At 39.2% G+C, this 14,315-nt stretch overlaps 1 protein-coding gene and 1 non-coding gene across 23 annotated transcripts in view; one reads left to right on the top strand and one right to left on the bottom strand.

The window, feature by feature from the left end:
* CDK12 (cyclin dependent kinase 12) overlaps positions 1 to 14,315 on the top strand; it is a 79,452-nt gene that overhangs the window by 8,622 nt on the left and 56,515 nt on the right. For all 22 annotated transcript variants that reach the window (XR_005364420.1, XR_005364418.1, XR_005364417.1 and 19 more), the window contains exons 3-5: positions 9,915 to 10,091; positions 11,599 to 11,738; positions 12,322 to 12,492. Coding sequence is in view for 2 of the 22 variants with exons in the window: in XM_038547434.1 (XP_038403362.1) it covers positions 9,915 to 10,091; positions 11,599 to 11,738; positions 12,322 to 12,492 (488 nt within the window). In the remaining 20 variants the exon portion in view is untranslated. The remainder of the gene's footprint in view (positions 1 to 9,914; positions 10,092 to 11,598; positions 11,739 to 12,321; positions 12,493 to 14,315) is intronic.
* LOC119873541 lies at positions 3,160 to 3,266 on the bottom strand. The gene has a single exon (XR_005365040.1). It is a non-coding gene; the product is annotated as a U6 spliceosomal RNA (small nuclear RNA).

Here is a 14,315-nt window from a genome sequence, read left to right as displayed (position 1 = left end):
CCCAAAAATGTCTTTTATAGCTGGATTCTTTTTTTTCTAATCTAGGAAAAGAATAAACCAGGTTTATTTTGAAAGGCACTGCTTAAAAAAAAAAAAAAAAAAAAGTTATCCTATAAGAAGTGGAAGAACAGTATGTAGAATATTTACTAATTAGAATATAAATTCACAATGGGATGATGAGAAGAGCTTTAATTTTGATGGGTCCTCTGAATAATGAGAAGTGAAATTCTTCTGAAGCATGAATCTGATTTTATGGAAGGCATTAGGAAATACATTCTATATCTTGACAGGACTAGCTAGGCAAGTACCATCAAACAAATATGATTTATCAGTGACATATGCCATGGTAGTATGTGTTACTGGTGTTTTCTAAGGTGATCCTACCCTCTTGTTCTCTAGGATATGTTTCACTTTATTGCAACAAACTTTCATTGTAAGCATGAAAGTAAGTACCATGGATCTTGCATTCCAGACTAATTCCTAAACCTCCATAATTTTCCAAGTGATGTCAGTAATTTATTTTATTTATTTGAGAGGGAGAGTGAGAAAGCATGAGTGGGGACAAGAGGACAAGCAGGCTTCCCACGTAAACAACTTGAAATATGACCAGTTATCCCTTTCTCCTTAAAGCAGGTTGTTTAAAAAGTGATTTACTTTTACAAACTTCTATTAAAAATTTGAGTTAATACATTAAAAATGAGAACTAAACATTCCATTAGCAAAATACTAAATTCTGAATGCTCCAAAGATCTTTTTATAAGGGCTTAGTACTTTAAAGATAAAGCCTTTAAAAGTGGCATAGACTCTGCTAAAGTCTGGTAAACTCTAGCTGAACCAGGTTTCCAAAAAAATTGATTGGAAATGAAGACTTTAATTTTTTTAGTAAGCTCTGTGCCCAATGTGTGGCTTGAACTCACGACCCTAAGATCCAGAGTTTCATGCTCTACCAATTGAGGCCAGCTAGGTGCCCTGGAAAGGAAGATTTTAAAAACCTTATGTGGTTAAAGATTTTATTTATTCATTTGACAGAGAGTGCGCCAGGAGCGCTTGTGCACAAGCAGGGGGAGTGGCAGGCAGAGGGAGAGGGAGAAGCAGGCTCCCTGTGGAGCAGGGAGTCCTATGTGGGGCTTGATCCAGGGACCCAGGATCATGACCTGAGCCAAAGACAGATGCTTAACTGACTGAGCCACCCGGGTTTCCCCCACATCAGTAATTTAAATGATGATGCGTTTCAGCTCTTTATATTTTTCAAGATTATATACTCTGCCTTTTAAGAAGGTGCAAATTCAATTAAAAAATTATTTTTAAAGAATGACTCCATTACTATTCATAGTGGTAAGTCTGATTTTATTTTAATTTTTTAAGAAGATTTTATTTATTCATGAGAGAGAGAGAGAGAGAGGGGGGGCAGAGACACAGGCAGAGGAAGAAACAGGCTCCATGCAGGGAGCCTGATAGGGGACTCAATCCCAGGACTCCAGGATCACGCCTTGGGCCGAAGGCAGGCACCAAACTGCTGAGCCACCCAGGGATCCCAGTAAATCGGATTTTTAAAATTTTTTTAGTAAATCTGATTTTAAAGAAAAATTCTACATGCTTTAATATTATCAATTCTGCTATATCCTGAGAATTGCAAAGGAGAAATATAAAACCTGAAATTTATGTAAAAAAATCTATTTAGGTACACAATATATTTCTTTTTTTTTTTTTTTTAATTTTTATTTATTTATGATAGTCACAGAGAGAGAGAGGCGCAGAGACACAGGCAGAGGGAGAAGCAGGCTCCATGCACCCGGAGCCCAACGTGGGATTCAATCCCGGGTCTCCAGGATCGCGCCCTGGGCCAAAGGCAAGCGCCAAACCGCTGTGCCACCCAGGGATCCCCACAATATATTTCTTTTTTAAAAATTTTTTTATTATTTATTCATGATAGTCATAGAGAGAAGAGAGAGAGGCAGAGGCACAGGCAGAGGGAGAAGCAGGCTCCACGCCGGGAGCCCGACTCAGGACTCGATCCCGGAACTCCGGGATCGCACCCTGGGCCAAAGGCAGGTGCTAAACCGCTGAGCCACCCAGGGATCCCCTGTATACAATATATTTCTCATAGATAATGACCTATGCATTTCTATAGTTTTTATTAGAAAAGAAAATAGCAGTTGAGCATTATCCAGTGGGACTCTGGGCCATGATCTATCTATAGGAGCCTTGTTTAAATATTGGTTTACATAGTGGCTAGAACAATATCGGTGTGGCTCAGGATCTTCATTTTGAAATGTTTACTTGGCTAACCAAATAATTATTGAACTTACCTACTATGTATCACTGTAGAATGCTGATTTCCAGAGGTGGAATAATTTTGATAGGCACATAGGGATTTCTATCTTTTAGGTTGAAGATGAAAGGTAAAGTAAGACCATTCAGTACTTATTTGAGTATATGTGGCTATCTTTAAGAATGTGTATGAGAAAATGAAGTGAACAGAAGCATTTTTTGTTATATATCAATTCTGATTCTGAAAATATGACTTTCACCTCATAGTCCAATGTAATTTATTGGACTATGTAATTTTATTGTAATTTTATTTTTATTTTATTTTTTTATTTTTTAAAGATTTTATTTATTCATGAGAAACACACAGAGAGAGAGGCAGAGGGAGAAGCAGGCTCCATGCAGGAAGCCTGACGTGGGACTTGATCCCGGGTCTCTAGGATCACACCCTGGGCTGAAGGCAGCGCTAAACCGCTGAGCCACCCAGGCTGCCCTGTAATTTTAATAGTATGATAATTATGTAAAAACCGTTACACAGGGGATTCCTGGGTGGCTCAGCGGTTTGGTGCCTGCCTTCGGCCCAGGGCTTGATCCTGAAGTCCTGGGATTGAGTCCCACATTGGGCTCCCTGCATGGAGCCTGCTTCTCTCTCTGCCTCTCTCTCTCTCATGAATGAATAAATAAAATCTTAAAAAACAAAACAAAACCCATACACAAGAACAAAACATCTATTTTCTGTGGATACATATGTCTGTGTATATATCCATATAAATTCACATCAGAAAATCCAGAAAGATAAATATTAAGCTGATAAAATTATTATCTCTGTGGATGGGACTTATAATGAGGATCAAAGGTAAAGGGACCTTATCTCCAAAATTTTAATATTTTAAAAGTATGGAATGCTTCATAGATTTGCTTGTCATCTTTGCGCAGGAGCCATGCTAATCTTCTCTGTATTGTTCCAGTTTTAGTATATGTGCTGCTGAAGTGAGCACCAATGTAATTACTTTTAAATGTATGATTATTATTAGCTTTCCACACAAACACAAATGAATTATTAAAGGTAGAAAAATGGAAATGAAGATATCTTCCACAATCTATTTTTTCATTTTGTATTTTAAATTCAAGATGGCTTTTGTTTTCATCTTTATTTTTTGGTGCCATGTTACACGTATATCATACTAGTGGCACCTGTCTTTTGCATGAAAAATAATTTTTTGGCAGCCCCTGTGGCGCTGCGGTTTAGCACTGCCTGCAGCTTGGGGTGTGATCCTGGAGGCCCAGGATCGAGTCCCCTCTCTCTGTGTGTGTCTCTATGAACAAATAAATAAAAATCTTTAAAAAAATTTTTCTTTTTAAATTTATGATAGAGAGAGAGGCAGAGACATAGGCAGAGGGAGAAACAGGCTCCATGCGCCGGGAGCCCAACGTGGGACTCGATCCCAGGTCTCCAGGATCGCGCCCTGGGCCAAAGGCAGGCGCTAAACCGCTGTGCCACCCAGGGATCCCTAAAAAAAATAATTTTTATGTAAGAAAACTTTTCAGGAAGAAATCTGAAAGTTGCATACAGAATTCATTTATCTTCTTGATCTCACATAAGATTGCAGCAGCTTCATTGTTGAGAATGTGATTTATATATTTTTGTTTCCTTCAATGCTTTAAACATAAAAACACAGAATACAATTAGTAAATATTGCTTATTTGAATAAGATTACCGAAGGAGCCAGGATCAAGACTTGTGTGAAATGACACTGGGCACGTAGTTAAGAATTCACTTGGCACATGGATGACATAAGGTTTATATCAGAGGATGTGTCGTCGTCTTTTTTTTTTTTTTTTTTTTAAGATTTTATTTATTCATGAGAAGCAGGCTCCTTGCAGGAGCTCAATGTGGGACTTGATCCCTAAACTCCGGGATCACATCCTGAGACAAAGGCAGATGCTCAACTGCTGAGCCACCCAGATATTCCATAGATGTGTCTTCTTTTATTTTATTTTTTAAAGATTTTTTTTTTTTATTCATGAGAGACACAGAGAAAGAGAGGCAGAGACACAGGCAGAGGGAGAAGCAGCTCCACGCAGGGAGCCCGAAGTGGGACTCCATCTTGGGTCTCCAGGACCACACCCTGGGCTGAAGGCAGCACTAAACCGCTGAGCCCCCCCCCCCCCCCCCCCCCCCCGCCGGGCTGCCCGATGTGTCTTCTTTTAAAGCACCTTTGGGAATAGAATGAAACTTTTCTTTCAAACTTATGTATTGGACCGAGTGTATTTTGTTTTTTGTTTTTAAGATTTTATTCACTTATTCATGAGAAATGTAGAGATAGAGGCAGAGACATAGGTAGAGGGAGAAGTGGGCTCTCTCTGGGGAGCCTGATGTGGGACTCCAACCCAGGACCCTGGGATCTTGACCTGAGCCAAAGGCAGATAGATGCTCAACCACTGAGCTACCCAAGTACCTCTGGGCCAGGAGTATATTAATCCAGGTATCAAATGCGGGAATGAATTTAACATGGTATTGCAAAAGCCTTTCTAATTCATGGTCTGCAATTCTTCATTTCAAGAAATGAGGACTGCTAAACACCCATTCTTCAGGAAACAGTACATTCTTCATGAACATAATTATTCATGGGGATCACCTGCTGGTTTGCTTTTAAGATTTTAGAGCACAAATGAGAGGAGGGGCAGAGAGAGACAAGTAGACTCCCTGCTGAGCGAGGCTCCTGAGATCATGACCTGAGGCAAAGTCAGACACTTAACTGACTGAGCCTCCCAGGTGCTCCAGGGATCACCTGCTCTTAAGGAGATCATCTGTATACTGTTTTTAAAATTTTAGTTAACTGAGGTGCCTGGCTAGCTCAGTCAGTAAAGCATACAACTCAATCTCAGGAGTCGAGAGTTCAAGCCCCATGTTGGTCATGGAGCCTACTTCAGATAATAGAATTTCGGTTAACCACATAGGGTTTTTATTTAAAGAAAATTTTTTTTTTTAAGATTTTTATTTATTTATTCATGAGAGACACACAGAGAGAGGCAGAGACACAGGCAGAGGGAGAAGCAGGCCCCATGCAGGGAGCCCGACATGGGACTCGATCCTGGGACTCCAGGATCACACCCTGGGCTGAAGGCTGCGCTTAACTGCTGAGCCACCCAGGCTGCCCAAGAAATTTTTTTTTTTTAAAGATTCTATTCAAGGGACACCTTATGGCTCAGTGGTTGAGCGCCTGCCTTTGGCCCAGGGTTTGATCCTGGCTGGAGTCCTGGGATCGAGCTCCACAGGGGGCTCCCTGAGTGGAGCCTGCTTCTCTCTCTCTCTGCCTAACATCTCTGCCTGTGTGTGTGTGTGTGTGTGTGCATCTCAAATAAATAAAATCTTTATTAAAAATAAAGATTAAAAAAAAGATTCTAATCATTCATTCATGAGAGACACAGAGAAAGAGGCAGAGACATAGGTAGAGAAGCAAGCTCCCTGCAGGGAGCCTGATGAGGCACTTGATCCTGGAACCATGGGACCATGGACCCGAGACAAAGGCAGAAGCTCAACTGCTGAGCCACCCAGGCATCCCCACATAGGGTTTTAAAATCTTCCTTTCCAGGGTACCTGGCTGGCTCAGTTGGTAAAGCATGAAAATCTTGATCTTAGGGTTGTGAGTTCAAGCCACACGTTGGGCAAAAAGCTTACTAAAAATAATAACAAAAAAAAATAAAATCTTCATTTCCCAATCAATTTTTTGGTAGCCTGGTTCAGTTGGAGTTTATCAGACTTTAGCAGAGTCTACATTATTCTTAAAGACTTTATCTTTAAAGTACTGAGCTCTTATAGAAAAGTTTTGTGTGAGCTTCAGAATTTAGAATTTGTTAATGGAATGCTCAGTTCCCATTTTTAATGTACTCACCTCAAAATTTTTTTTAAAGATTTTTATTAAGGATGCCTGGGTGGCTCAGCGGTTTAGCTCCTGCCTTCGGCCCAGCGCATGATCCTGGGGTCTCGGGATCGAGTCCTGCATCAGGCTCCCTGCATGGAGCCTGCTTCTCCCTCTGCCTGTGTCTCTGCCTCCCTCTCTCTCTCTCTCTCTGTCCCTTGTGAATAAATAAATAAAATCTTTAAAAAAATATTTTGTAAAAAAAAAAAAATATTTTGTTAGAGAGAGAGGAGGAGTTTGGGGGGCGGACAGAAGGAAAGGTTGAGGCAGATTTCCCCCAGAGCAGGGAGCCCAACGCGGGATTGATCCCAGGACCCTGGGACCATGACCTGAGCTGAAGGCAGATGCTTCACTGACTGGGCCACCCAGGTGCCCTCGACTCAAATTTTTGAATAGAAGAATCTAAAAGTAAATCAGTTTTTAAACAACCTGCTTTAAGGAGAAAGGGATAGATGATCATATTTAAAGTCATTTATGTGGGGGTACCTGGGTGGCTCAGTCAGTTACGTGTCTGCCTTTTGCTCGAGTTGTGATTCCAGGGCCTAGGATTGAGACTGCTCCTCGGGGATCCTGCTTCTCCCTCTCCCTGCCATTCCCCCGTTTGTTTTCACACTTTCTTTCTCTCTCTCTCTCTCTGTCTCTCTCCATCAATGGATAAATAAAATCTTTATAAAGTCGTTTATACTATAAAATTATGAAAAATATTAAGTTAATCTTTTAAAATAATTGATATGTAAATTTTCTTTATTAACAATAAGGAGTTCTTATAAATGATATTGACATTGTACTACAGATTAAATCCCATCATTATAAATTCCAAGAGATTATACAGATTTAAATATTTGAGCAGTCATGGAGCTTTACAACTTTTTTTCTTGTTTTTTTTCCACAACTTTTTTTTTTTTTTAATTTTTATTTATTTATGATAGTCACAGAGAGAGAAAGAGAGAGAGGCAGAGACACAGGCAGAGGGAGAAGCAGGCTCCATGCACCGGGAGCCTGATGTGGGATTCGATCCCGGGTCTCCAGGATCGCGCCCTGGGCCAAAGGCAGGCGCCAAACCGCTGCGCCACCCAGGGATCCCTCCACAACTTTTTTTGAAAGAAAATTATATGTGAGCATTTATGCAGCTACTCACCATTTGTGGGCCCAACTACAGTTATAAACAGGGAACCAGGAAATACTGATATTAGTAGGATCAGCACTTCCTAGTACTGAATCTTCATAGTAATGACTTAGATGTTCAATATCTGCTCTCCAGTGTTAGACCCTCTCTGTACCTGCCATATATCCTCTGCACTGTATAGAGCTGTGTTTTACTGAGTGCTGAATACTGAAGGCTATAGGCTGTGATGTTAAGCATTGCAATTTTATGAGTCATCATTATTCCACAATTTTTGGTACATTGGAATTTGTTGAAATAGGATTTGACCTGCATTCAACTTATGTGCTCTGAACGGATAGTACATATCAGACACATGCTTGATGAATTAAACACGCTAATCATACAATTTTTTAGAAGCAATGTACATTTTCATAGTAGCAAATTGAATATGAACCTATAAAGCCAACCTTGGAGAAAGCAGGACTTAAGTTTAAAAATAGACTGAATTTATATGAAGTGATGGTGAGAAAATTCAGATACTTCAATTCTAGTGAAGCATAACCAAGAAGTAATTTATTTCTGAGTCATGAGGAATTAAAATTTATAAAGAATATTCTGACAATAGTTGAAAAATTAGGAATTTTTATTACTTGAATGTCTTAAACATTGGAGAAATTTAAAAATCTATATTACGTCCTGCCTGAAGAGTTTTCTTGTAATAGGCTTTGTTCCCAGGGTAGAAAAATCTTAGTGCAAATTATAATAATCATGTGCATTCATCTCTATCAGTAATTTAACAGAAAGTTTCAAATGATCATTTTGCAATCTATTGACTACCCTAGTTCTGTCTGATATGCACAAACTAATCTAGATTCTATTCTGCCTGATTTACAGGAGATTAAAATGATGAAAATTGGTATGAAGTTACACTTTTTGAGATTGTGTTTCACATGCAGTCTTTAAAAAGACACATTGCAAGGGATAGATCTTCATTGGTTCTATGGACGACGTATTCATGAAAGAATACATGTTTTATAACTACTTGTAAAAAAAAAAAAAGGAGAAGAGGCTCCTGTGGTTAGGAGGATTCTCAGCTTGTTTTCAAGCTTCTGATACTGTGATAGAACAGAAAAGACTTATTATCTAGCATGGTTTTATTTGTAGGCATGAGTTAGTATATTATCTTTTCTGAGGATGTACATAGCACAAAATCCTTTTTTTTTTATATTTTATTTATTTATTCATAGAGAGAGAGAGGCAGACACAGGCAGAGGGAGAAGCAGGCTCCACGCAGGGAGCCCAACGTGGGACTCGATCCCGGGTCTCCAGGATCACACCCCAGGCCGCAGGCGGCGCCAAACCGCTGCGCCACTGGGGTTGCCCACAAAATCCTTTCTTATAAATAAATTGAGATCGTTAAAAAATTGGATCTGAACAGTGACTTTTCTAATCTATTCCAGAAAAGACATCCTTTCTTCCCATTCTTCCCCCCTATTACCACCATTTTGTTGATTATCATGAGAGGCCTGCTACCAACTGCTTTAATGATTCTGAAATAGTTTCCTGGACTCTCTGCTTAGATTACTTTGAGAATTATTTATATATTTTGGCTAGTCATATATGGTTGCCTTTTGCTTCCAAACCAATAGAATAGGTCAGTATATTCACTAATTTTGAGTCCAATTTAACTATATTTTTTACAAAACACTCAAATACTATTTCCTTTTCTTTTTTTTTTAATTTTTTTTTTTTAATTTTTATTTATTTATGATAGGCACACAGTGAGAGAGAGAGAGAGGCAGAGACACAGGCAGAGGGAGAAGCAGGCTCCATGCACCGGGAGCCTGACGTGGGATTTGATCCTGGGTCTCCAGGATCACGCCCTGGGCCAAAGGCAGGCGCTAAACCGCTGCGCCACCCAGGGATCCCACTATTTCCTTTTCCAAATTCTGTCAACATCTACACAGTAGTGTGACATTGTTGAACTTTCATTTCTTTGGAATTTGTTTACTTACTTACTTACTTACTTACTTACTTATTTATTTATTTATTTATTTATTTATTTATGATAGTCACACAGAGAGAGAGAGAGAGAGGCAGAGACCTAGGCAGAGGGAGAAGCAGGCTCCATGCACCGGGAGCCCGACGTGGGATTCGATCCCGGGTCTCCAGGATCGCGCCCTGGGCCAAATGCAGGCGCCAAACTGCTGCGCCACCCAGGGATCCCCCCACTTCTTTGGAATTTCATTCCAAAATATGTAGAATATGTTTGGTGACTCCCATGAGTTGCTGTGATACTTTTTGAATTTAAGGTGATTACTTCTTATATTTTATTTCATCTCAATAAAATTCCATATAGAATCTTAGGAAGAACATTAAAGAGTTTGTTAAAGGACCTACAAGTAATACCCCAAATTTTTATCTTTTGTTTTCTTTTATGTACTATGGATTTCTTTTTGTGAAATCCAAGAATCTTTGTGATAAACTCTAGTTCCATATATTACATTACTTTTAAGTAAAATCTTTATAATCTTTTAATAGCCAGACATAAGCTTTGAAAAGTTTTATTTGCATATTTCTTAATTATGATCTTTTTCTTTTCTTCATCTATTGTTTAGTCCAAAAGAAACTCTACCTTCAAAACCTGTAAAGAAAGAGAAGGAACAAAGGCCACGTCACTTACTCACAGACCTCCCCCTCCCTCCAGAACTTCCTGGTGGGGATCCATCTCCTCCAGACTCTCCAGAACCAAAGGCAGTTACACCACCTCAGCAACCATATAAAAAGAGACCAAAGTGAGTTTTTGGAGGGACCTGTTCTTTTATTATTTATTTAAGAGAGAATGAGCTGAGGGGAGGGCGGGGAGGAGCAGAGGGGAAAGGAGAGGGTGATGGGACACCTGGGTGGCTTACCAGTTGAGCGCCTGCCTTTGGCCCAGGGCGTGATCCTGGAGTCCCGGGATCAAGGCCCACATCAGGCTCCCTGCATGGAGCCTACTTCTCCCTCTGCCTGTGTCTCTGCCTCTCTCTCTCTCTCTCGTGAATAAATAAATAAAATCTTAAAAAAAGAGAGAAAGAGGGAGAGAACTTCCAACAAGACTCTGCACTGAATATGGACCCTGACTTGAGATGGTATCCTATGACCCCTGAGTTCATGACCTGAGCCACAACCGAGTCTGACTTTTAACCTACTGAGCCACCCAGGCTCCCCTGGAGGGACTTTTTTTTTTTTTTTAAGATTTTATTTATTCATGAAAGACATAGAAGCAGAGACCCAGGCAGAGGGAGAAGCAGGCTCCATGCAGGGAGTCTTAATTGGGACTTGATCCTGAGACTCCAGGATCACGCCCTGGGCCGAAGGCAGGGGCTAAACCGGGGATCCCCAGAGGGACCTATTCTTAATTACAGCTTCCTTCCTTACTGGTGGGCCTGAATCTCACACTTTCATCCACAACCTACACTGTAGGATTATAAAAGATTGGGCCTAATGTGTATCTTTTATTTTATATTAGTGGATAAAAGCCTTTCTGGGAGATCTGTTCATCTGTACCCTCAGATACCTAGAGTTTTTAGAAAAGCAGTGATTTCCCAAATCCAGATACACCATGAACATTGGTATGAACATTGTATCTTTTGAGTTTGATACTTAGAATATTAAAAAAGAAAAAAGCTCTTTTATTCAGGGTGTATCAACGTGTATAAATTAATGAAAAATTAACAGATGTGGTATGTTTTTTCTTAAACCACATAAATTGCCATGCTATAAATGTAATAGAATCTGGATTTGATCTTCTCATTGTTAGCATTCCTCAAGTAGGCTCCATGCCCACCTTAGGGCTTAAACTCATGACCTTGAGATCAAGAACAGCATACTTTACCAACTGGGGCAGCCAGGCACTCCAGCATTCCTCTCTTAAATAGTAAAAATAGTTACCATTTATTGAGTACGTATTATTGCCCAATTTTTATATTTTACTTTAATGGTAGCTCTATGATGTAGGGATTCTTTTCCCATTCAATAGATGAGGAAGCAAATACTAAAGAGAGGCTAGAAAGTAGGCAGCAAATCTATTATTTGAACTTATGTCGTCCTGAAGCAAGAAATCTGTCTTACCCACTGTAAGAGACCATTTATTTCATGTCATTTGATTTCCGCCTTTTTAATAAAGAAATTCATAAAAGATTCATGGGCCAGAGAATCATTATAAAAGAGCTCTGTTTTCTTCTTTGAACAGACAAGTTTTTAAAATAACTTTTTGGTTTGTTTCGGGGTTTTTTTGTTTTGCCTTTTTTTTTTTTTTAGAATTTGTTGTCCTCGTTATGGAGAAAGAAGACAAACAGAAAGTGACTGGGGGAAACGCTGTGTAGACAAGTTTGACATTATCGGGATTATTGGAGAGGGAACCTATGGCCAAGTATATAAAGCCAAGGACAAAGACACAGGTAAATATTGCCACAAAATTCTAAATGTCAGAAGTTTAAAAACGTAGCAATACTAATGCTAAAGTAGACTTAACAAAAGTAAATTTCGAGTTCTTATTTGATTTCCAAATATTACTAAAAGACTAAAATTTTCCAAAGGACTAGTATAATTATTACTGTTTAAAAACCTTCCTCTTTATTAGTTGTTGGTATAAATATTTTATAATAAGCTTGCTAGGAATTTAAGAGTAAAATAAAATTTATAGGTTGTTCTTTGGTAAGGATTTAGTCCTTAAAGATAAAATGAAGTAGTTGGATTATTGGCATATTTTAATAATTCAAAATTTTTAGGCCTAACTGAATACTGAATTAAGAAATACAAGTCTTAAAAATATCAAAGGCAAGAAAGGGAACATGGGGTTTAGTTTTGTTTTTTAAGGTATAAAAGTATCTGGCATATAGCATTAAAGAAAGCTAAATCTGTCTTTCAGAGCAACTCTGGACATTTATTGGCTGGTTCATGATGGTGGCCAAAAAATTCTTTTTTTTTTTTTTTTTTTTTTTCAAAAAATTCTAATGTAATGGTTTGAATTTGTTTTCACAGGAGAGCTAGTGGCTCTGAAGAAGGTGAGACTGGACAATGAGAAGGAGGGCTTTCCAATCACAGCCATTCGTGAGATCAAAATCCTTCGTCAGCTAATCCACCGAAGTGTTGTTAACATGAAGGAAATTGTTACAGATAAACAAGATGCACTGGATTTCAAGAAGGACAAAGGTACACAAGGAATCATGTTTCTACAGAGTAGATTGGTGCATCTTATTTTCTTTTTTTAGCTTGTTTGCCTGTTTGAATTTTTTCTGAAGCACAGAAGTCCAGCTTCTTGAATCCATGCCAGAGTTAAGATACTAGTTTTGAAGTCTCTTTTTTTTTGTTTTTCTTTTTTTTTTTTACACATTATAACAATAATGGAAATTAAACCCAGATTTATCACTCTTTTTTTTTTTTTTTTTCTAAAGTAGGCTCCACACCCAGGATGGAGCCCAAACAGGCCATGAAATCATGACCCTGACATCAAGACCTGAGCTGAGGTCAGGAGTTGAACACTTAACTTAGCCACCCTGGTGCCCCTATTATTATTATTATTATTATATATATATTTTTTTAATATATTTTCTTAAGATTTTATTTATTTATTCAGATAGAGAGAGAGAGAGAGAGGCAGAGACACAGGCAGAGGGAGAAGCAGGCTCCATGCTGGGAGCCCGACGCGGGACTCGATCCCAGGACTCCAGGATCATGCCCTGGGCCAAAGGCAGGCGCCAAACCGCTGAGCCACCCAGGGATCCCCCTATTATTATTATTATTATTATTTTTTTTTTTGGATCCCCCTATTATTTTTTAAAGTAAGCTCTATGACCAATGTGGGGCTTGAACTCAAGACACCAAGATCAAGAGTCACATGTTCTACTGACTGAGCCAGCCTGGCATCAATTAGTTACCAGCTTAAAAAATATAATAGCTCTGCATTGAGCATCTTTGTTCATAAATCTTTGCATTTTGATTTCATTCTTTTTTTTTTTTTTAAGATTTTATTTATTTATTCATGAGAGAGACATAGGCAGAGGGAGAAGCAGTCTCCATGCAGGAAGCCTGATGTGGGACTTGATCTCGGGACTCTGGGATCACACCCTGAGCCAAAGGCAGATGCTCAACCACTGAGCCACCCAGGCATTTTGGTTTCTTTACTCCATGTTTCGTTTGTTTGTTTCTGTTTTTCTTCTGGGCGTGAGTTAGATGGTAGTGCGAGGGAGCGGTGAGGTGGTGAGGGCGGGGGTTGGCGTGAGGGAGGAGGGATGGAGGGAGGGCGGGGCTGGAGGTCGGGAGTGACGTATTCGGATTTCTTGGTCTTGTATTTTTTCTTGTCTTTATTGCGTCTTTCTTTCTTTTCTTTAGCCTCCCTCCCCCTCCCTACCTCACTCCCTCCCTCACTCCCTCTCTCTCTCCTTCCTTCTCTCCTTCCTTCCTTCCTTCCTTCCTTCCTTCCTTCCTTCCTTCCTTGTTTATTTCTTAATGTAGTTTCTTAGAAGTAGAATTATTTGGTTAAAAGGATTTTTATATTTAATGTTAGATTGCTTTTAAGATAGTAATTATGTCCATCTGTGAGTACCATTCCACTTTATCCTAAAATTGAGTACATCTTTAAAAAATATATATTTTATTTATCTATTTATTTGAGAGGGACAGTGAGAACACAACTAGTGAGATAGAGTGGAGGGACAGAGGGAGAGGGAGAAGCTGACTCTCTACTGAGCAAGGCGCATAATGCAGGGCTCAGTCCCAGGACCCTGGGATCATGACCTGAGCCAAAGGCAGATGCTTAACCGACTGACCCACCCACGCACCTTTAAGGTTCAGTACATCTTTTTTAAGATTGTCATTTTGATAGATAAAGTATGACATTATTTTGGATTGCATTCTTTGTTACTTTTGAGTTCTTTTCCATGTTTGCCAGTTTTACTTATTTTCTTTGTGTTTTTGTGTCCTTTGCTTCTATCTTTTGCAGTTTTGAGGTTTTTCTTGTTAATTTATATGAGCTC

The sequence above is a fragment of the Canis lupus genome, chromosome 9 (assembly GCF_011100685.1).
Source record: "Canis lupus familiaris isolate Mischka breed German Shepherd chromosome 9, alternate assembly UU_Cfam_GSD_1.0, whole genome shotgun sequence".
NCBI lineage: Eukaryota > Metazoa > Chordata > Mammalia > Carnivora > Canidae > Canis > Canis lupus.
The sequence above is the reverse complement of the archived record's forward strand: the minus strand, read 5'-3'. Positions and strand labels throughout refer to the sequence as shown.